The sequence below is a fragment of the Salmo trutta genome, chromosome 12 (assembly GCF_901001165.1).
Source record: "Salmo trutta chromosome 12, fSalTru1.1, whole genome shotgun sequence".
Taxonomy (NCBI): Eukaryota; Metazoa; Chordata; class Actinopteri; order Salmoniformes; family Salmonidae; genus Salmo; species Salmo trutta.
The window spans coordinates 26860900-26885312 of record NC_042968.1 but is presented as its reverse complement, the minus strand read 5'-3'; the positions used below and the strand labels follow the sequence as shown (position 1 = coordinate 26885312).

The window sequence follows — 24413 nt, the reverse complement described above, 5'->3', positions numbered from 1 at the left end:
TCAACAGCGTCACCGTGCTGGAGCGATAGAACACCAACTGAAGGCTCAAGTCGATTTACTGTTCACTCCAAAATCACATGGCTTGAATAAATGACAGAAAGGCGGCCACGGGCCCGTGAGACTAAACAAGCCACAGCTTGTTTGTCGTGGGGGTCAGAAAAACCTGGCCTGGATGTCTCAGAGATGTGACTGACAATATCACTGCCACCCCTGGCAGACTGGGATCCACAATGCCAGGAACCACCCAGAGCTCCAGGCCCCCAGCCCCACTGTTCCCACTGTCCCCCTAGCTTGTATACTAGTCAGCAGTATGATGACGAGGAGCAATGCCTGCCCACGCACTTAGACTAACCTTTATATAACTCTAGTAGCCGTGGGAAATATGGAACAGGGCCTGACTAAATGGCCCCTTTTTACAGCTGTAGGCCAAGGGTCCGCCATGTGAGAGATGTCAAATGCAGATTCAGACTGGAGACCAACTGAGAAAATGAGAGGGCCATCCTCTGGGTTATAAGAGGGCAATCTGTGAGTTCGCTTTGCAAGTATTTCAGGAGTAATATTTGCCTTAGAAATTAAATATCCCATGGAAAGTGTGTTGAGATATGAGATCATATTTGATCAATGGCATTCCTGCAAAGTTCAAGTGACTAGCAAACATAACTGTCGAACTGCAGGGTGAACTTCTCCTCAGAATGAAGTTTTCATGGTACATGTTACACATGCAGAAATGTGTCATACATACAGTATTGACTTCAAAATATTCCAGGAGGTTTGTGCTGGTCCTCATTGTTAAGCACATAGCTAAAAAACAGGAATTCAAATCATCGCTCAAGTGGTGATGAGGCATAGCCAAACACAAACCCCAGCTGGCTAATAGCCAGTTAACACAGATCCACTCCCAGCTCCTACTTTCTGTCACCGCTGTGAACTTGGGAATGTGTGTACAGACTGGAGGGGTGACGTTGCCTTGGCGACCGTGGTGTTGGGGAGGTTGAAGGGAAGCTCTTAAACAGGCCTCAGTGAGAATGACTGACAGGTCCACCAATAAAGCATGCAGGGGGAATGTGGGGGAATGCAGTAGGCATTGTTCTTGAAACATCTCAGGAACATGCTCTGAACTGGCAGTCGTATTCATGTTCAAAATTCATGGTTTCAATGGAACAGTTTGAGCTGCATTCCTGAATGTAACTTGAAAAGTGCATGGGTCCTAGAACGGGTTGGTAGGCTATTCAGCAGACTACTTACTCAAATATTTTTCTCCCTGAACAAGCAGGTGCAAATATGAATCAAACTTTTGTTTCTCTTTTTTCTCTCTCTCTCACTCCAAAATGATATCAAAACTCACTTGTTACATTCTGTGCCACTGAGCCTGAAATAACTCAGGCTAAGTTATGATTGAAGTATAGAGTTGTTGCCAAGCAACAGGATTGCTTAGCCCATCAGTGTCTTGGGTCCCTGGGTTTTTCTCTTTGTGCTCTTAGGCACTCAATAAATTATAACCAAGAGCAGTTTGGTACAGAGAAAAATAGTACTTCTAGGTTGGTTGAAACAAACATCACATATTCTTGCATACAGTATTATGGAAAACGCGTGTGCGCTGCAAAGTCAACTGTAATGTACTTGTTGGTCTTATGATGAGACATACACTGAGTGTACAAAACATTAGGAATACCTGCTCTTTCCATGACATAGACTGACCAGGTGAAAGCTTTGATCCCTTATTGATGTCACCTTCCACTTCAATCAGTGCAGATGAAGGGGAGGAGACTGGTTAAAGAATGATTTTTAAGACTTGAGACTATTGAGACATGGATTGTGTATGTGTGCCATTCAGAGGGTGAATGGGCAAGACAAGTGCCTTTAAACGGGGTATGATAGTAGCTGCCAGGCACACCGGTTTGAGTGTGTCAACAACTACAACACTGCTGGGTTTTTCAACAGTTTCCTGTGTGTATCAAAAAGGGTCCACCACTGAAAGGACATCCAGCCAACTTGACACAACTGTGGGAAGCATTTGAGTCAACATGGGCCAGCATCCCTGTGGAACGCTTTCGACACCTTGTAGAGTCCATGTCCGATGAATTGAGGCTGTTCTGAGGGCTAAAGGGGCTGGAACTCAATATTAGGAAGGTATTATTAATCATTTGTACACTCAGTGTATTCTTGCATACAACATCATGGTAATGTACTTGCTGGATTTATGATGAGACATATTCATGCATTGCACAGCAAAGTAATCTGTAATGTACGAGCAGAAATTCTGAGGAGACATTGTTTGTTTGAAATTCACAGAGTATTTTGTTTAATGGCGTTTTAGCCACCTATCATAGAGCTTAATGATGATTAAACTGTCTGACATTGAGGGGCCTGCATATCACATGATGTTTTCCAGATGTATTTCTGCCTGCTGTTTGTTTTTCTCTGAGTATAGATGCTACTTAACAGTCTGTGATGTCTGGGGATTTGTGGGGATGGAAAATAGAGGAGATAGATTGACCTCTGCCCCTGTGTTCCAAAGAATAAACTCTGAGGCTGGTTTGGTTTACACTGGGCCAAATCTGGGGTCCTCTAATGCCATCTAGTGATGGTTTGGACATAAAGGAACACTTACATTCCCCTATGAGTAAAACTCATTGGATTTATTGAGAGTGTGGTTTGAAAGTGGTGTCCATTATTCATACATAAATGCATCATTATCCAGGCTAGAATCCAGGCTAGAATCAACTAAGGAAACAGACAATAGCTTGGTGTAAATATGTTTATTAAAAGCCTTACTCCCCATCAGTGGAGTGGGATAGTCTGGGATGTAGTTTCCACTTCCCTCCACAGGCTCACTCTACAGTAGCGTTCCCCTTTACAGTGGTAAACCCATAACTATAAACTGGGTGGTTTAAACCCTGAATGCTGATTGGCTGACAGCCATGGTGTATCAGACCGTAAACCAAATGACAAAACATTTATTTTTACCCTTCTAATTATGTTGGTAACCAGTTTATAATAGCAATAAGGCACCTCAGGGGTTTGTGGTATATGGCCAATATACCACGACTAAGGGCTGTGTTCAGGCACTCCGCATTGCGTCTTGCCTAAGAAGGGCCCTTAGCCGTGGTATATTGGCCATATACCACACCTCCTCGGGCCTTATTGCTTAAACATACAACGGTACATAAAATACAGTCCAATGGCACAACAAACAGACAAGACACAGACAGATGATTACAAACATAGAAAGTGCTTATACTCCTCTGTGTGGTGACTGATGCTGCAGTCTACCTTCACTACAACCCAGACACCCCCATCAGCAGGGGGGCAGGACAGGGAGGATGGATGACGGTGGTGGGCAGGTTAGGCGTGGTTCTTCTTGATAAAGTTAATGAGCCCGTTGGTGGAGGAGTCGTGAGAGTGGACCTCATTGGAGCCATGCAGCTCAGGCTCGATCTTCTTACACAGAGCCTTACCCAGCTCAACTCTGAGATAGATAGATAGAGTTGAAGTCCAGATGTAAACTCAGTTTTTCACAATTCCTGACATTTAATCCTAGTAAAAATTCCCTGTCTTAGGTCAGTTAGGATCACCAATTTATTTTAAGAATGTGAAATGTCAGAATAATAGTAGAGAATGATTTATTTCAGATTTTATTTCTTTCATCACATTTCCAGTGGGTCAGAAGTTTACATACACTCAATTAGTATTTGGTAGCATTGCCTTTAAATTGTTTAACTTGGGTCAAACGTTTAGGGTAGCCTACCACAAGCTTCCCACAATAAGTTGGGTGAATTTTGTCCCATTCCTCCTGACAGAGCTGGTGTAACTGAGTCAGGTTTGTAGGCCTCCTTGCTCACACACGCTTTTTCAGTTCTGCCTACAAATTTTCTATGGGATTGCCTCCCCCATGCTTCACGGTTGGGATGGTGTTATTTGGCTTGCAAGCCTCCCCCTTTTTCCTCCAAACATAACGATGGTCATTATGGCCAAACAGTTCTATTTTTGTTTCATCAGACCAGAGGACATTTCTCCAAAAAGTATGATATTCGTCCCCATGTGCAGTTGGAAACCATAGTCTGGCTTTTTTATGGCGGTTTTGGAGCAGTGGCTTCTTCCTTGCTGAGCGGCCTTTCAGGTTATGTCGATATAGGACTCGTTTTACTGTGGATATAGATACTTTTGTACCTGTTTCCTCCAGCATCTTCACAAGGTCCTTTACTGTTGTTCTGGGATTGATTTGCACTTTTCGCACCAAAGTACATTCCTCTCTAGGAAACAGAACACGTCTCCTTCCTGAGCGGTATGACAGCTGTGTGGTCCCATGGTGTTTATACTATTATTTGTACAGATGAACGTGGTACCTTCAGGCGTTTGGAAATTGCTCCCAAGGATGAACCAGACTTGTGAATGTCTACAATAATTTTTCTGAGGTGTTGGCTGATTTCTTTAGATTTTCCCATGATATCAAGCAAAGAGACACTGAGTTTGAAGGTAGGCCTTGAAATACATCCACAGGTACACCTCCAATTGACTCAAATTATGTCAATTAGCCTATCAGGAGCTTCTAAAGCCATGACATCATTTTCTGGAATTTTCCAAGCTGTTTAAAGGCACAGTCAACTCAGTGTGTGTAAACGTCTGACCCACTGGAATTGTGATACAGTGAATTATAAGTGAAATAATCTGTCTGTAAACAATTGTTGGAAAAATTACTTGTGTCATGCACAAAGTAGATGTCCTAACCGACTTGCCAAAACTATAGTTTGTTAACAAGAAATGTGTGGAGTGGTTGAAAAATGAGTTTTAATGACTCCAACCTAAGTGTATGTAAACTTCCAACTTCAACTGTAGGTAGATAGAGAGACATAATAATGGACAGAATAGAATGTCACCAATAAAACTCACCAGAGTGGACAGAAGAGAATGTCAATGAAACATTTGTTCATACAATTTCATAGGATAAAGGCTCTGTCTATAATCTGTCATAGATTACACATTATAGAGGAGCTTGGTTTCAAATAGTCACACTTACCCCCACTGGTCAAAACTGTTGATCTCCCACATAACACCCTGGACAAATATCTTGTGTTCATACATGGCTGTGAAACAAACAACAACACCATACATTGTTACTGGGAGCATAACAAGTAAATACATGATTTTGATCAATTTTTCAAATATCATTGGTTGTTGGTTCACAGGTCCATATTCAGCTCTTACCAATAAGTGCTCCCAATGTGAATGGGTTCATCTTCTTGAAGACAATAGAGTTGGTTGGCTTGTTTCCTTGGAATACCTTACATCAGAACAAGAGGAAACATTTTAAAATCACACAACCTGTTGTAAGACAGTTGTTGCATACTTGTAATTTTACAGTGTTGCACCCTGTTTGAAGCTTCTTCCATCCTGATGCAAAACTGATTTTGTCCACAAGGAGGACGCACGTCCCTATCAGAGCGACAGTGTCTGCCCTAGCAATATACACACAATCTCCCCAGTATAACAACAGGGTGTAAGCCCATAGAAAGTCTTAGGCCAGACTGGGGCTGCAGTGGACTTGCGCCATGAGGGATCTGCTCCCACTCACTTTGTGTGGCAGAATGGTTTCCAGGGCCTCTCCTGTCAGGCCGCCGGCCTCCAGTTCCTTCTTAGCCTCCTCTGTGGTCTTTCCTTTCATCAGAGCCTCAGTCTGGGCCAGGAAGTTGGCCATCAGGATCTACAGACACAGAGGATACAACAGGTAAGGCATTATCCCATTATTACATTATCCCTGTGCATTATCCCTAGTATCACACAGCATGAACACTGCATAGGCTCTTTTGTCAGATAGACAGTAAAAGTAGGCATCACTTGAATAACTGAATGATTAGCTCAGTCACTGAATGGGAAGGAATTTACTCCCAGATCATTCCCACATACACCACGTCATTTCAATGTGGATAATTGGGTAATATTCAGTTGAGATGTTGATCAATTAGATTACAACCTATATTCACCTACTCAAAAATACAGCCAGAAGTTTGTTGAATTTCCAAAGTGTTATCACTATGCTTTCAACCATCTGTATAAAAGCATAACCCAATTCCAATGGAAAAACAATGTCTGATTTTTGGTTTAGTTCTCACCCAAGTGTCTGTCATTGCGCTTTCAACCATTTAAAAGCACAGCAAAGTTCAAATGGCAATACACTGTCAGGTATTTGGTTTATTTATACAACAGATTAATGTGTTATGACTGTGCTTCATCTAATAGCTGAACCAAATGGCCTGGATTGAAGTTGAGACTTTTTAAAAGTACATGGTGCAAGTGATCAATGCGGTTTGAGATTCTATACAGAATACTACAGGAACATGCACGTTTTATATGAAGAAATGTATGGATGGTTACAGTAACTTCATAATGTGGCCATGGATGTGTTACTCATTTTAAGGTTGAACGTTACATTAGTTTGTAAGAAAGCCTTAACTTTAGGCTATTTACTATATTACAGAAGTAGTACTGCATTTTGTTTGCTTGACAACGCAACCAAGTTTCAACATTTAAAGGAGATGTGTCGACTGCTTTGATAGCTCCATCTGAGCCACCGGCTAAATCCCATTCTTGAACTTTTTAGCTGAGTTGGAGACGTGAATCCAACATATCATTTGTTAACTTGTCGACAAGTTAACAATAGGCTACAGTATTTATTGTATGTCAAAAGGGATATTGAATTGTGTTTGGTTGTCAACGCAACCAAATATCAACATTTGAAGGAGACTTATCTTCATTGTGGACAGTTCCATCTGTGCCACTACTTAGTCTGGCTTTAATTTTAGTTTGTCTACAAATTAATCATTGATATGCTGGATTACATCTCCATCTCAACCAAAAATCTAAATTAATTAATGGGACGAAATAAAATAAATTCAAATTTCAAATGCACTTGAAATAAAGTCCTATTCTTTAACTTCGATTTTTGGTTGAGATGAAGACGTGAATCCAACATATAAATGATTAATTTGTAAACAAGCTAGACAGAGTCAATGGCACAGATGGAATTGTCCAAGCAGAAGATATATCTCCTTCAAATGTTGGAAGCGTTGACAAACAAACACAATTCAATAAAACAAAATATCATTACATTTGAAATCAACCACAGCTTAAAACCCAAGGTTGATCTATGGTCTATTTTTTGTTGAATTCTGGGTTGAATTAAAACAATAGCTGTTGATTATTTTGAAAATGCTATATAGTCCTAAATAGCATCATTGAGTGGACCATACTTTATGAGTGGTAAAGTATGGTCACATTTCATTTGCTCTGTTAAACCTTCCCTTTGGAATGACTTGACAGCAACAGTGAATCTAATTCATTTTTAAGTGGAGATCTCTCAACAATCATTCTCACAATAGCATATTGGTAATTGTCCGTAACAAATATCATAGCTAAGCAGTGCTTGGCTTGGTTAAAAGCCTGGATGGGAGGTCAAAGGATAGCTGCAGATAGATACATTCTCCAGTAGGAGGAGCTGCCCAGCCTATTGTTTTGAAGATCTGACATTGTTTTAAAGGTACAAATTCAACATATTTTAGATCCAATGTATTTTACACGTAGATTACATGTCACAATACGTTGACAAATTACGTTGAAACAATGTTGATTTAACCAGTTTGTTCCCAGTGGGTTGGTAGTGCTGGAAGATGTGTCCTGTAGGGGTAGCCTACCTTATGGTGCTTGCTTTCCCTGATGGGGTGCTGTGTCTGGGCAGGGATGAGGAAGTCAGCGGGGACCATGCGAGTTCCTGTGGAGGACACAGCAGTCACACTGCATCTGGGACTAATATAACATATTACTCTTCCATAACATACATACTCATCCATTTCAGCTGACCATTAATCAATATGCTGAAGAGCTTATGTACCAGTCAGCAACATTATTTGGGTATGAGTTAAGAGAATATGAACTTTCAAAAGTCAGATTTTAACTGGACAGTTACTTTAAGGAGGCAGTACCTTGGTGAATGAGCTGGTAGAAGGCGTGCTGTCCGTTGGTGCCAGGCTCTCCCCATACGATGGGGCCGGTATGGTAGTTGACACGTTTGCCATGGATAGTGATGTACTTTCCATTGGACTCCATGTCACCCTATAGACATCACATGAATTTAACATCTTCGGTGTTCCGTTTCAGTTCAATTTAAACTAATACTAAAACAACATTATCAGACTATTTAACCTTGACTTCGTATGCACAGTAAAACACATTTCCATTTGATCAATACAAATCTGACAATATACGACCACATCCTACCTTCAGGGCAAGGAGTGGGTGTTTTATTTATTTTATTTCACCTTTATTTAACCAGGTAGGCCAGTTGAGAACAAGTTCTCATTTACAACTGCGACCTGGCCAAGATAAAGCAAAGCAGTTCGACACATACAACAACACAGAGTTACACATGGAATAAACAAACATTCAGTCAATAATACAGAAGGAAAAGTCTATATACAGTTTGTGCATATGAGGTTAGATAAGGGAGGTAAGGCAATAAATAGGCCATGGTGGCGAAGTAATTACAATATAACAATTAAACACTGGAATGGTAGATGTGCAGAAGATGAATGTGCAAGTAGAGATACTGGGGTGCACAGGAGCAAGATAAATAAATAAATACAGTATGGGGATGAGGTAGTTGGATGGGCTGTTTACAGATGGGCTATGTACAGGTGCAGTGATCTGTGAGCTGCTCTGACAGCTGGTGCTTAAAGCTAGTGAGGGAGATATGTGATTTTTGCAGTTCGTTCCAGTCATTGGCAGCAGAGAACTGGAAGGAAAGGTGGCCAAAAGAGGAATTGGCTTTGGGGGTGACCAGTGAGATATACCTGCTGGAGCGCCTGCTATGGGTGGGTGCTGCTATGGTGACCAGTGAGTTGAGATAAGGCGGGGCTTTACTTAGCAGGGTCTTGTAGATGACCTGGAGCCAGTGGGTTTGGCGACGAGTATGAAGCGAGGGCCAGCCAATGAGAGCGTACAGGTCGCAGTGGTGGGTAGTATATGGGGCTTTGGTGACAAAACGGATTGCACTGTGATAGACTGCATCCAGTTTGCGGAATAGAGTATTGTAACCTTATTTGTAAATGTCATCGCCGAAGTCAAGGATCGGTAGGATGGTCAGTTTTACGAGGGTATGTTTGGCAGCATGAGTGAAGGATGCTTTGTTGTGAAATAGGAAGCCGATTCTAGATTTAATTTTGGATTGGAGATGCTTAATGTGAGTCTGGAAGGAGAGTTTACAGTCTAACCAGACACCTAGGTATTTGTAGTTGTCCACAAATTCTAAGTCAGAACCGTCCAGAGTAGTGATGCTGGATGGGCGGGCAGGTGCGGTCAGCGATCGGTTGAAGAGCATGCATTTAGTTTCACTTGCATTTAAGAGCAGTTGGAGGCCACAGAAGGAGAGTTGTATGGCATTGAAGCTCATGTGGAGGTTAGTTAACCTCTCTAGGGTAGGGGGCAGTATTTTCACGTCCGGGTGAAAAGCGTACCCAAAGTAAACTGCCTGTTACTCAGGCCCAGAAGCTAGGATATGTAAATAAGCTAGCCTTTGCTTTCCTAACTGCCTGTGTATATTGGTTCCTAACTTCCTTGAAAAGTTGCATATCACGGGGGCTATTCGATGCTAATGCAGAACGCCACAGGATGTTTTTGTGCTGGTCAAGGGCAGTCAGGTCTGGAGAGAACCAAGGGTGTATAGATTTTATAGTAAATTGCCAAAGTAAACTGACACATTCTTCACTGTGTTTTGCTTTGGCTGTTTACTTATGTTACACTCAGTCATGTCTTAACTGTGGTAGTGACTCTTAACCCTAGTAAAGGCTCTTAACCCTGGTAGTGACTGACGCACCTGCTGGAAGTAGGCAGCGAATCGGTGCATGTACTGGTCATAAGGCAGCATGGCGTGGGTCTCAGCCTGGAAGAAGTTGATGTACCAGACACCCAGCAGAGCCAGGAGCATGGGTGCGTTCTTCTCCACAGGGGCTGTTTTGAAATGGTTGTCCTACAGAAACAAGAGGGGGTCAACTCACACGTATTCATCTGACCAATAGAAAAGGTTCCAAGTCTTTGGACAGTGAGAAGAATTAGCTGTACTTACCATCCAGTGAGCCCCTTCTAGAAGCTTCTCAAAGTTGTCATAGCCTAGGGAGAAAGAAAAGACCAGTGACTTTGAGTTATACTTCAAATATCTCCTTTTAACAACTGATTACAAAGGTTATTCTACTCAGGTAGAGTACAGGCAGTTGATCAATGCATTAGAATATCTAAACCGGGAGAATAAACCTACAACATAATGTACATACCAATGTGCAGAGCAATGGACAATCCAATACAAGACCACAGGGAATAACGTCCACCAACCCACTAAAAAACAGCAACAATCTGGTTAGAAATGTGCACAATATCAACACACATTTCTTGAGCTTAATCATCATTTTCACAGTACAACTTTGAATATGCAACATGTATTCTTTCCCCCCAAAATGAAGTGACCCTAACACCAATGTTATGTACCTGAGAAACGTGACTCTTACTCAAATGACTTTACTATTTCAGTGCTGTGCATTCTGGTCTATGTATTTTATATTAATTGGTGTCTGGTGGTGTCCTGAGAAGATTCATAAACCTCAGAGCACTCTGAAGCTTACGTAATTGAATGTGACACAGAGACAGGGAACTGTGCCCAAACTCACTTGGTCCAACTGCTTGCCCCAGAAAGAGGCCCCTTGCCTCTAAAAATTCCATACCATTGTCTTGAAATTCCTTACCATTAACCCTTACCTGTGGTGACACATTTCAGCCCACTGCAGAGAATGAATCCCCCATATTACACAGCACTTCATTTGGGTAATAATATAATAAACACAGTGTGTAATAAGTAATAAATAGCTAGGTAGGCCTATATATGAAAAGGCGGTCCCAACTTCTAAATATTCTCACTTCTCATAATTATTTTCAATGTGAATGCCACCTTTTATCAGTAGTGGTGCGTGGGTAAAATCCCCGGGGAAGCCAATCCAGAAAAAAACATATTACAACCCAAGTGTTGTGATAATTGCATTGTTTGCTCTATAATCTGTTAGTTCATACGCTATGACGCCATGATACACTATATAGGCCTAAGGCAGAGACAATAAGAAGACACAGTGGCAGAATAAATTCAACCACACCTTTGTTTCACTACAAAACCAAAAAGAGAAACATCTGTCCAGGGAAGTCCACAAAACATATTGCATTTTTGGACTACTAAACAACTATTGATTTAGAACACAGAGAGTTACCTGAAGTTGTAAAGAAAACAGGAGCTGCCTCCACTATTCCAGCACCATTTTAACTTCAACAGCATCTAATCACCTATTCTTAGTCTAATACAGTGACATCTAAAAGATACCAAAAACTATTTAGTCCAATCAACGTTAGCTAAATATGATGTGGCTGTCCATGGTAATGATTTCTCTGTGTGTGTATGTATGTATGTATGTATGTATGTATGTATGTATGTATGTATGTATGTATGTATGTATGTATGTATGTATGTATGTATGTATGTATGTATGTATGTATGTATGTACACACACATACATACATACATACATACATACATACATACATACATACATACATACATACATACATACATACATACATACATACATACATATATATATATATATACATATATATATACACATACATACATATATATATACACATATATATATATATATACATACATATATATATATATACATACATATATATATATATACATACATATATATATATACATACATATATATATATACACATATACATATATATATATATATACATATATACATATATATACATACATACATATACATATACACACATATATATATCTATATACACACAGTTGAAGTCAGAAGTTTACATACACCTTAGCCAAATACATTTAAACTCAGTTTTTCACAATTCCTGACATTTAATCCTAGTAAAAATTCCCTGTCTTAGGTCAGTTAGGATAATCACTTTATTTTAATAATGTGAAATGTCAGAATAATAGTAGAGAGAATGATTTATTTCAGCTTTTATTTCTTCATCACATTCCCAGTGGGTCAGAAGTTTACATACACTCAATTAGTATTTGGTAGCATTACCTTTAAATTGTTTAACTTGGGTAAAACGTTTAAGGTAGCCTTCAACAAGCTTCCCACAATAAGTTGGGTGAAATTTGGCCCATTCCGCCTGACAGAGCTGGTGTAACTGAGTCAGGTTTGTAGGCCTCCTAGCTCGCACATGCTTTTTCAGTTCTGCCCACAAATGTTCTATAGGATTGAGGTCAGGGCTTTGTGATGGCCACTCCAATACCTTGACTTTGTTGTCCTTAAGCCATTTTGCCACAACTTTGGAAGTATGCTTGGGGTCATTGTCCATTTGGAAGACCCACTTGCGACCAAGCTTTAACTTCCTGACTGATGTCTTGAGATGTTGCTTCAATATTTCCACATCATTTTCTTACCTCATGATGCCATCTATTTTGTGAAGTGCACCAGTCCCTCGTGCAGCAAAGCACCCCCCACAACTTGATGTTGCCACCCCCGTGCTTCCCGGTTGGGATGGTGTTCTTCGGCTTGCAAGCCTCCCCCTTTTTCCTCCAAACATAACGATGGTCATTATGGCCAAACAGTTCCATTTTTTTTCATCAGACCAGAGGACTTTTCTCCAAAAAAGACGATCTTTGTCCCCATGTGCAATTGCAAACCATAGTCTGGCTTTTTATGGCGGTTTTGGAGCAGTGGCTTCTTCCTTGCTGAGCGGCCTTTCAGGTTATGTCGATATAGGACTCATTTTACTGTGGATATAGATACTGTTGTACCTGTTTCCTCCAGCATCTTCACAAGGTCCTTTGCTGTTGTTCTGGGATTGATTTGAACTTTTAACACCAAAGTGCGTTCATCTCTAGGAGACAGAACGCGTCTCCTTCCTGAGCAGTATGACGGCTGCGTGGTCCCATGTTGTTTATACTTGCGTACTATTGTTTGTACAGATGAACGTGGTACCTTCAGGCATCTGGAAATTGCTCCCAAGGATGAACCAGACCTGTGGAGGTCTACAATTTTTTTTCTGAGGTCTTGGCTGATTTATTTTTATTTTCCCATGAGGTCAAGCAAAGAGGTACTGAGTTTGAAGGTAGGCCTTGAAATACATCCACAGGTACACCTTCAATTGACTCAAATGTTGTCAATTAGCCTATCAGAAGCTTCTAAAGCCATGACATCATTTTCTGGAATTTTCCAAGCTGTTTAAAGGTACAGTCAACTTAGTGTATGTGAACTTCTGACCCACTGGAATTGTGATACAGTGAATTATATGTTAAATAATCTGTCTGTTAACAATTGTTGGAAAAAAATACTTGTGTCATGCACAAAGTAGATGTCCTAACCGACTTGCCAAAACAACAGTATGTTAACAAGAAATTTGTGCAGTGGTTGAAAAACGAGTTTTAATGACTCCAAACTAAGTGTATGTAAACATCTGACTTCAACTGTGTGTGTGTGTGTGTGTGTGTGTGTGTGTGTAAGTATAAAAAAACATGTTGACTCACCCTACGTGTAGAGAAATGCCAATGCCATCCTCCTCTTTTATGTTGCCTAAATGGTCTATGACAGTACACACTTTTAGTTTTTGTTGTCCTAGGCTACCTAGCTAAAATACTTGCTCGCTAGCCTAACTTCCTTTCATGGGCAACGATATGCAGGCCTGCTAGTTAACATTAGCATACTACATCTAGCTACATGTTGAGCTTCCATCCTCTCAGGCCAGGGGCACAATGTATGAATTTATGGTTGGGTCAGAATCGCCGTTATAATCATTGACCAATACGGAAAATTAAGTAAAACCACGAGTCCAAATCCCTATCTCAATCGATGGCTAATTTAGGAAAGGGATGATTTTACCTAACTAGCTAGCCACCAGAGGACAACAGCACAATAATGATGTTTGGCTTATGTGATTGGTCTGAAGCCAAATCTAAACTGGCTTCCCTTGACACTTTATTTGGTGCGCCAGGACAATTCACAGATGAGCTCACTCAGTTTTGCTCAATGCTGATTGGCTATTACTTTATTTATTTTTCTATCAAGGGAGGCCAAATGTTCGCTGGCTTCCCTTGCGTTCAATGCTACAGGTGGAAACAATGTCATACTCTTTCTGACCAGACAGCATCAGATATACGCTACACGTACCATGAATGCGTGGCCATGCACGCCTCCAACTCATCAAGTTTGCAGACGACACTACAGTGATAGGCTTGATTACCAACAACGACAAGACGGCCTACAGGGAGGAGGTGAGGGCCCTTGGAGTGTGGTGTCAGGAAAATAACCTCTCATTCAACGTCAACAAAACAAAGGAGATGATCGTGGACTTCAGGAAACAGCAGAGGGAGCACCCCCCTATCCACATCAATGGGACAGCAGTGGAGAAGGTGGATAGTTTTTAAGTTTCTCGGCGTACTCATCACGGACAAACTGAAATGGTCCACCCACACAGACAGCATGGTGAAGAAGGCATAACAGCGCCTCTTCAACCTCAGAAGGCTGAAGAAATGTGGCTTGTCACCAAAAACACTCACAAACTTTTACAGATGCACAATCGAGAGCATCCTGTCGGGCTGTATCACCGCCTTTTACGGCAACTGCTCCGCCAACAACTGCAAGGCTCTCCAGAGAGTAGTGAGGTCTGCACAACGCATCCCCAGGGGCAAACTACCTGCCCTCCAGGACACCTACACCACCCAATGTCACAGGAAGGCCAAAAAAATCCTCAAGGACAACAACCACCCGAGCCACTGCCTGTTCACCCCGCTATCATCCAGAAGGCGAGGTCAGTACAGGTGCATCAAAGCTGGGACCGAGAGACTGAAAAACAGCTTCCATCTCAAGGCCATCAGATTGTTAAACAGCCATCACTAACATTGAGTGGCTGCTGCCAACATACTGACTCAAATCTCTAGCCACTTTAATAATTAATAAATTGGATGTAATAAATGTATCACTAGTCACTTTAAACAATGCCTCTTTATATAATGTTTACATGCCCTACATTACTCATCTCATATGTATATACTGTACTCTATACCATCTACTGCATCTTGCCTATGCCGCTCGGCCATCGCTCATCAATATATTTATATGTACATATTCTTATTCATTCCTTTACACTTGTGTGTATAAGGTAGGTGGTGTGAAATTGTTAGATTACTTGTTAGATATTACTGCATGGTTGGAACTAGAAGACAAGTATTTCGCTACACTCGCATTAACATCTGCTAACCATGTGTATGTGACCTATAACATTTTATTTTATTTTATTTGACAGAGGGGGGGGGGGGGGGGCGCTGTTTCGTTCGCTCGGATGCTTTCTCCGGTAACATGCAATCAGACTCTTGCAAATTCAAGGAAATTTATGAAACACAGAATAGACCAAAAATATTATTTTTTTGGTCCATTTTGGGGAAGCCTGGCTTCCCTTGGCATCCATGAATACACACCGCTGCCTTTTATACATCTTACTTCTGAGAGCAAGCAGCTATTTGCTCAGACGTGAAAGGGCACGGCATGTTAGAGCCGTTACCCTTTAAATACCAACAATGTAACTAAATGTAGCTTTCTGACCTTTGATGTGACCCAGCCTTTACAGTAACCTCTCCAAGGGAGAAGGTCGCTACCAATAATATAATACTCTTTGAGGGCAGAGCTGGAGAGGGCGGCTTCTGATTACCCCACAGCTGCCAGCCTGTGAGCCCAGGCACCTACTTCAGTCAGAAGTCTACGCTATTTATAGCTGTTGCCTAAGTCCCCCCGTTAAAAGCCTGTGATTGCAGGAAGAGCACTGTACTACCCCCAACGCAACGCACACATGACATTCTGCATCATCAGATAACATGCACTCACATCCCAGAAGCCAAACATGTTGTCAGGATCAATGCCAAAGGCCTTCACTAAGGGCTGCAGAAGAGATGAGATAGAAAGAACAGAATTAGAATGTTATTTTATTTTACAGCAACACATGCAGATCATAACACTGCATTTATGATGGTGTGTTGCATAAATTAGAACTTACGCCGGCAGTGGAGAGCGCCACAAAGTGCTTGGCAACAGCAGATTTCTGTAAAGAAGACAATGTTTAATTTAACATACTTTGCATTCATCTTCAGTCATAGAATTCAACCTCTTTCCCTGTATTTTTCTAAAGGTAAAAAGGCTACCCACATCTTTAGCGTGCTCAATGAACCATTCCTTGGCAGACTCTGCGTTGGTGATGGTCTCTTGGGTGGTGAAAGTCTGAAAAGGGACAGACAGTTAGATCACTACAGTAACACCAAAGACATTGCATTTCTAATGTGTGTTTAGGCTACTGTGTACAGTACTAAACCACTAGCAGTTCATGCTGCTCTCGCCACCCAGTCTCAGGGCTGGGTGACAATAGGAAAGTCATTCAGACATAACTTTGGCTGCAACTCTACAGAGGCATAGGAGAGAAGGCACGACATGGCATGCAGCACCAACTGATCCCTTTCTTTCAATGGAAACGTCCATTGTATCAAACAACTGTTGCTGCTAAAGCTGAGTGGAACTTTATGAGTTTTCCATATTATCACCTGTAGAGTTTATTTGCTCTTTGTCAATGACTTTTTTTTGTCTTTCTTGTACATTTTTTAGGCCATTTTGAAGACGAATATCTCTCTCTCAAGTGTTAAGACAAAACAATAAAACCAGTGAATGCACTGGTACGGTAAAGACAACCAAAAGCGGCACCTTGGAGGCCACGATGAACAGGGTGGTCTCAGCATTGAGCTCAGCCAGGGTTTTGGCGATGTGTGTGCCGTCAATGTTGGAGACAAAATGCACACGGGGACCTCCCTTGGAGTAGTTCTTCAGAGCCTCAGTCACCATTAGAGGACCCTGGCAAAGAAGACACAACAAATACACAGTGATGGCAGAGGTAGCTTTCACACCTAATAGCGAAACATCATATTTGCCTAGGTAAATGAAGGTTAAATAAATACAAATATTGACACTTTAACAAATGATACGCAAGAATTGTACTTACCAGGTCAGATCCACCAATGCCGACGTTCACAACGTCTGTGATGGACTTTCCAGTCCAGCCCTTCCACTCGCCGCTGCGAACTTTCTACACCAGACACAAACGAGTAGACCATTGAAATTCAGTCAAATTGCATTTGTTATGCCTTGAATGCCACAGGGAGATAGCTAGCAATTCTATGTATAAACAGTACTGTAACTATTCAAATTGGAAAAATTGTCTCGCTAAGAGATTTGGGGGGTTGCTACGAAATTGAGACCCTTGGTTCAGCTCCCACTCACGTGGCAGAAGCCCTTCATCTTCTCCAGGACTTTGTTGACCTCAGGCATCACATCATGTCCGTCAACCATGATGGGATGGTTGGAGCGGTTCCTCAGAGCCACGTGGAGCACGGCACGACCCTAACCAAACAGGAGGAGGAGAAGATACAGTAAGGACACACACTGATATACGAATTACAGCAAATGTATGTAGTGCCATTGATTTGTTTCAAGCCAATTTTTGTTTCAAGCCAATTTCTGAGGCTAAAGCTCAGATAGGCACCTCAGTGAAGTTGATCTTGTCTCCATGGAACATCTTGTCCCTGGCGGCCTCAATCCCCCTCGACTTCCCCTAGAGAAAACATACATACATCTATTGGTGGGCAAATGGGCCTTCCATGTCAGAAAGGTTGATAGGCTACTGGACGCACAGCAGAAGAACACTGTTTTTGTAATGACTGTAGGTAAATGCCAAATACAGTATGGCTATTTGTAATTGATGTGTTATTTGAATCATTATGATAGAGAAGCAGCCATTTACCAGTTCGACCAACATCTTCATGACATCCTCAGTGATGAGATTCTTAGAGTAATCAATCAGAATGTCTCCATGATCTGTCTTCAGCGTTGTGCTGTTCAGACACAGAACATTTGACAGAGTGAGTGATCTGTTTCCACAGAGATCCTATTAAATGAGGGATTCTATATGTAATTCTGTCTGTTTCTGGATTTAGGCAATTAACTCAATAACCTTTTGCCCACAAGTTAAAATCAAACAGCCCTTTACCATGAAACAAATATAAATCTGTTTTGTTTCACCACAAGCATGTTGTAGTGAATTTGAGGGGTAGCCCAATCGAAACCTAAACCCACTTATTTATAATTCCAAGGCAAGCAGGGTATCCCAATTCTACTGTTTGCTTGTGTATGTGGAAGTGCTTGTAATGCACTTAAGAAGGTTAGGGTTATTACAATACAGACAGCAATACAGACAGACATCAGACAACAAACCCGCACATCACTAGCAGTACATGAAGAGAGTTCAGCCAGAAGTGCTGTGCATTTTTTATGGTGTGGAAGCCCATAAGCTACTCTGATAAAAGGCACTACTTCATATTTTGGGGAAGGAGACAGTTGCACCTGAATGAATTATGTCACTGATGCAATAGCAAAGATCTCAAATTGTACAGTTGTTTTTTATTGGCAGTAGCATCTGTTGATGATGACACATTATGTGCTTTGTCTAAAGGTAGCCTGAATTGAAGACAACATTTTCTAATGGACAGCATTTTAATTGAAATCACATGTTACACTGGTGATATATGTTTTTTTTTTAATAAGGATGCTGTGTGTATCTTCAACAAATGAACACTGACAATTTCAAAATAAAAGTCAACCATAAAGATACCTGAATTTGTGGAATCTCTCCTTGTCTTCCTCAAACATCTTCCTCATGTTGAGGTGCAGAGCATGTTCATGGTACCATTTCTCCAGTTTCTGGAAGGTTGGGTCGTGTGTGAGTCCCATGGTGTCGAGAGGTGCTGGGCGCGGTCCTTTCAGCTCAACTACCCTGGTTGAGTGAGACTGTAAGGCGCGAGAGGAGAGGCTTTTGAAGGGCAACCAACCCGCTACACTCGCCCCTCCTATAATAACACGATACTTCGGATCGTGCAGCACAGCCACACATACTGTATCAGTAATGCAGCGTTCAAGACTGTTATGTAGCTAAGTCCATAACATTACCAACCGACTTAACTTACAATTCAAGACATTGAGTAGTTTTACCAAATTCCATGACAAAAGAAACTTCACAAGTCAATTATAAAATAGAGTGACAACAGTATCATTGAATAAGATGAAGTCAACTTCTAAAGTTACATAAACGTCACTGCACACAAGTAAAATCTAATTAATAAACTGTAATTGCCTCCAGATGTGATACTATTTTATGAAATTATGTTTTTAAACATAGGACCAAGGGAAATGTCAATTCATGCTGAATATTGTATTTCCCGATGATTATTATATTATTAGAACAACGTCAATGTGTGGACCACCTAAGTGCGTCTCGTCCAGTGGGAGACATGTTAGTGTCGAATATGTGTCTCCCTCTAGCGTTTGATAAGTGATACTTCACCTATTCCGTTTAAAAAGACCACTAGAGGGCGGATAACTCCACGGAATATACCTAAATACCTTTGTGTGACAATTCGATTCTTGGAGCAACATTTTTTTTCTACCGTTTCAGTGGGTTTGTTTATAAATACAAATAATCGATTAAAATAATGATGAAATGAGTTATTAAAAGCGTAATGTATTGTTCTTCCACACTTGAATTTGTAACTAATGTCATGCCATGTTATCTACATAAAACATAATATTTGTGATGAAGTAATGCTGGTATAAAAATATGTTTATATCTGAAGCTTTCACCTCTGCATTCACTTCGAATTGGAGGTTTTTGAGTGTGTCTGATCGGTGTGATCAACCGAAGGTTTGTAGTTTAGCTCACGCGCTCTGGTTCATATAGAGAAACGTCATATCCGTTGTATACAGACTTCATTCGATGTCAAGAGGGTAGATGCCTAGCTAGCTGGTAAGTGATGCGCTTATCAACTGTACTTTGATTAAAAAACGTTTTATCTGAAAGCTCTTAACACATTTACTCTCGTCACAAATAACAGTTGTAACAAGGAATAATACCCTACTGTGCCAGTTGTATTAGATTTGTTTATATTGTGTGCTAGCTTAAAAAAACGTGTCGCAGAGTACTAGCTACAGTACCTAGACAGCTAACGCTAACAGTAGTTGTCGATAACTAGCTAGTTAGCTGTGGTCTTTGGGAGTTCTGTGGCCGTTCAGTAGCTACTAACCAGAAACTTACAGTTTTAGCGACAGTTGCTAGAAATTCTAAGTTATTCAAACTATGAATGCTTGGTAGTGAACTGGCTTTTAGTATGTATTTTAAGATATCCCTGATATAATGTAGATGTGGACAAACTAACGTTAGCTATTGTGATTTGTTTGCTTTCGGGACATTGTTTTTGCAAATATGTTGTGTCTTTGCCCTCCCTGCGAGGCAATTTCAAGGAGTGTCTTTCGAGGGTCAGGGAAGGTAGATGGTCAGCTAACTAATGCTAGGTAACTAAGCTAGGTAACTAATGCTAGGTAACTAAGGTAGGTAAACTTGTCAAAGTAGGGGCCAAACATGTTAGTCTATGGTAATTCTGAAAATGTACAGCCTAATTTACTAGTTACCTGGCTGTTAACGTTAGATCTTTGGGTGTGTGACTTATAGGGACTAGTGGTTAGAGTGTCTGGACAGTAACCGAAAGGTTTCTGGATCGAATCCCTGAACTAACAAGGTAAATATGTCGTTCTGCCCCTGAACAAGGCAGTTAACCCACTGTTCCCCGGTAGGCCGTCATTGTAAATAAGAATGTATTCATAACTGACTTGCCTAGTTAAGTAAAGGTTAAATAAATACAATTTAAAAAATGATTTTCCAAACCGGGTAGCGTTTGTTACAGTGATAATTACACAAAATACACAAGAAACTATTATGTTGCTGAACTTTTTCTCCACTCGAGCCTGACAGAGGCGTTTTAGTTTAGGGCGTTAAAAGGCCGTATTAATAGCTTGCAACATAGTGCCCGGTGTTGTCTGCATGAGTTTCGATGAAACCCGTGTACTGCGCTTGCGGAGATTATATTGCACCTTCCTGCTAAATAGTGATCAGATTCATAAATACTAACCTACGAGCTACGTCTATGCTTCAAAGCTGGTTATGTCGGCTCACTTGAACTGACCTCACAACCGGCTAGTACCAAGCTGGTCGGATTTGAAAGATTATCACCGATTTATAGTAGGTCAAATCTAATGTGGCTTTTTATAACAATTAGCGAGCTGGTTGGGCAATTTTGCGACCTCTTTACTTGAAAGAAATCAACCGCCCCACAACTGGTCTTCCGAGCTCATATCTGTTACTGTAGTTAGCTAGATATCTACTGACTTTACACTCGTGATCTATCGGTATTTAGCCGTGCTAGTATATCTAGGTTGCGTTATGTCTCGCTTTCATAAACATTTGCTTGTGTTATAGCAAGCTAACCAGTGAGTGACAGCCGGAGCAAGCTTGCTGCATCCTCAGAACGGGAGAAGCCCTTGCTATCCGGTGCATTTGGTAGCTTGCTTGATAAATAATATCAATAATTCTGCACCGTTGCTTTCGATGTAATACATTGATCTGGGTATTGCATGATTTGTTGACTGTTATAGTTTTCTGCTTGGGCGGTAATGTTGGATTGAGAATTTGACACATTTTGCCAAGATATATGCCAGTAGTACAGTATCTTCCCACTCAAATCAAATTTTATTTGTCACGTTCCTAATACATCTGGTGTAGACTTTACCATGAAATGCTTGCTTACGAGTCCTTCCCAACGATGCAATTTAATAATAAAATGATAACGAGGAATAACATACACAAGAATGGAGCTACGGTATATACAGGGAGTACCAGATCAATGTGCAGAGGTACGAGGTATTTTTGGTAGATATGTACATGAAGGCAGGGTAAAGTGACTAGGCATCAGGATGGATAATAATAAGAGTAAAATAAAGAACAGACTAGAAGGAGTGTAAAAGTGTGTGTGGGAGGTTTTGTGGGATGTAGTTTATGTGTGTGCGCATAAGGTCAGTGCAAGGTAGTCAGGGCAGATAGTTCGGGTACCATTAGTTGGCTATGTAGCAGTCTTATGGTTTGGAGGTAGAAGCTGTCTCGGAGCCTGTTGGTCCGAGAGCCGATACTCTGGTACCATTTGCCCAACAGTAGCAGAGTGAACAGTCTATAGCTTGGGTGGCTGGAGTCTTAGGCAATCGGGCATTCCTCTGACACTGCCTGATATAGTGGTCCTGGATGGCAGGAAGCTCGGCCCCAGTGATGTCTGGGCTGTCCGCACCACCCTCTGTAGCGCTTTGAGGTCAGGGCGGTGCATTTGCCATACAGAGTGCTGATGCAGCCAGTCAAGATGCTCTCGCTGGTGCTGCTGTAGAGCCATCTGAGGGCCATGCCAAAACTTTTCAGGCTGAGGGGGAAGGGGCGCTGCCTTGCCCTCTTCATGACTGTGTGTGGACCATCCTTAAGTCCTTGGTGATGTGGACGCCAAGGAACTTAAAGCTCTCGACCTATTCTACAACAGCCCCATCGATGTTGATGGGGGCATGCTCTCCCCTCTTTCTCCATTAGTGCACGATCATCGCCTTGGTCTTATTGAGGTTGTTGTCTTGGCACCACACTGCTAAGTCTCTGACCTCCTTCTTATAGGCTGACTCATCGCTGTCGGTGATCAGACCTACCACCGTGTTGTCGGCAAACTTGATGATGTTGGAGTTGTGCGTGGCCACGCAGTTTTGTGTAAACAGGGAGACCACTAAGCACAAACCCCAGAGGGGCCCCCGTGTTGAGGGTCAACGTGGCAGAGGTGTTGTTGCTAGGGCTGTGACGATTATGGAATTTTGGGTAACGATTAATTGTTACGCAGATGTAACTTGTCATTATTGTTAAATGTTTTGAGCTTATAATGCATCTTTGAAAATGATCTTCGACATATGTAATGAATAAAACACAGCTTTGGTGACAACACATCTCAACCGAATGGATTTTGACTGCTAGGGACTTTTGGAAATGAAGCTTCTCCTCCCGACTGTGCTGCTCATGAAATGATTACCAATTTTACCCACTTCATGTAAAACTTAACTGCTATTGGGTAAACTTTATCTGTTTGAATATAAAGTTGAATTCCCCCTTCTCCTAAAAATGAATGTACTAAGACTATTATAATGAATTGCTTTTGTTCATGGTTATTGTCAGTTACACGATTATCTGATAATTGAGCCAGCCTTAGTTGTTGCATGCCAGCTCCAGGTGGTGAGGGTAAGTCAGGAAGTCCAGGATTCAGTTGCAGAGGGAGGGGTTCAATCCCAGGGTCCCTATCTTGGTGATGAACGCTGAGCTGTAGTCCATGAATAGCATTCACACTTATTTCCTCACCTCGGTGTGGCTGAATGTTACACGCGTAAGACACATTTCAATCAGTACTGTCCAACTCAACTGACTATCTTATTAAAGGATTTGAATAATCCCCTCGTATGTGCTACTACAACCCAGCGGTCTTTGGTATTGTTGTTGAGCTAAAGGCAGCTTCTATTACAATGTCTGCCTCCTTTGGTCATGTGGAATGTATTTCCTGTTTGGGTTGCTGCAGTTTGCAGAGAGGGGGGGAAAAGTATGACCTTCTGCCTTATATATAATTATGCCAAATACTGTTAGTATCCTAAATGTGTCACTGAGTTTGAGTATAGACCAGTTGTTGGGCATCTCATCTCTCCTCTGTAGTAAACCAACATTTCTAACACACAGATTTGTCACTGCCCCCTCTTTACCGTTGGGTTTCTGTTTGCTTTGAGCTTGTCACATTTTCAGCCATTGCATTATTGCCTGTCATCCATAGCTTGAGGAGATATTAAACTTTACAGTAGTTTGTTTTACTACATGCAGATTGGAGAAACCATCCTCTATTGAGATTGACTTGAATTAAACCACGTTTCCATCCACAGTTTTCATGCAAGTAAAGTCATACTGTATACATTTTTTAAATAATAATTACAACAGCTGTGATGGAAACGGGACAATTCTGTAAAATTGTTCGACATGGTGACATGATGCCGTAAGGTTGGCACACCTGTATTTGGAGAGTTTCTCTCATACCTCTTTGCAGATCCTCTCAAGCTCTGCTAGGTTGGATGGGGAGTGTTGCTGCACAACTGTTTTCAGGGTTCTCCAGAGATGTTTGATCAGGTCTGGGCTCTTGCTGGGCCGCTCAAGGACATTCAGAGACTTGTCCCAAAGCCACTCCTGCATTGTCTTGGCTGTGTGCTTAGGGTTGTTGTCATGTTGGCAGGTGAACCTTTGACCCAGTCTGAGATCCTGAGCGCTTTTCATCAAGGTTCTCTCAGTACTTTGCTCCATTCATCTTTGAC

At 41.4% G+C, this 24413-nt stretch overlaps 2 protein-coding genes across 4 annotated transcripts in view; one reads left to right on the top strand and one right to left on the bottom strand.

Moving 5' to 3' along the window:
• Nucleotides 1–2744: 2744 nt before the first annotated feature.
• On the bottom strand, nucleotides 2745–18967 carry LOC115203280 (glucose-6-phosphate isomerase-like). Its single transcript, XM_029767835.1, has 18 exons — nucleotides 18781–18967; nucleotides 17914–18004; nucleotides 17656–17724; nucleotides 17394–17513; nucleotides 17116–17199; nucleotides 16821–16967; nucleotides 16275–16346; nucleotides 16126–16170; nucleotides 15957–16010; nucleotides 10320–10380; nucleotides 10115–10158; nucleotides 9866–10018; nucleotides 7977–8106; nucleotides 7689–7765; nucleotides 5573–5701; nucleotides 5206–5281; nucleotides 5018–5084; nucleotides 2745–3469 (listed from the first exon to the last, which is right to left on the bottom strand). Exons 1-18 carry the CDS (start codon nucleotides 18897–18899, stop codon nucleotides 3346–3348), a joined length of 1662 nt encoding a protein of 553 aa, XP_029623695.1. The 5' UTR covers nucleotides 18900–18967; the 3' UTR covers nucleotides 2745–3345.
• Nucleotides 18968–19898: 931 nt separating this feature from the next.
• The window catches only part of LOC115203278 (uncharacterized protein KIAA0355), a 38655-nt gene continuing 34140 nt past the window's right edge, over nucleotides 19899–24413 (top strand). Inside the window, exon 1 of one of the 3 annotated variants that reach the window (XM_029767831.1) lies at nucleotides 19899–19968. The gene's annotated coding sequence lies outside the window, so the exon portion shown is untranslated. Of the gene's footprint in view, nucleotides 19969–21126; nucleotides 21238–24413 lie in introns of those variants that run through there. The other 2 variants (XM_029767834.1, XM_029767833.1) reach the window with 2 other exon arrangements.

What these genes read in the sequence shown, in the direction of transcription:
- LOC115203280 (XM_029767835.1), bottom strand. Translation starts at nt 18,899, where the DNA reads ATGGGACTCACACACGACCCAACCTTCCAGAAACTGGAGAAATGGTAC. An exon ending in GAGAGATTCCACAAATTCAG is followed by an intron (nt 18,005 to 18,780) that starts GTATCTTTATGG and finishes GTGTCTGAACAG; the next exon opens with CACAACGCTGAAGACAGATC. An exon ending in ACATGTTTGGCTTCTGGGAT is followed by an intron (nt 10,381 to 15,956) that starts GTGAGTGCATGT and finishes GCTGTTTTTTAG; the next exon opens with TGGGTTGGTGGACGTTATTC.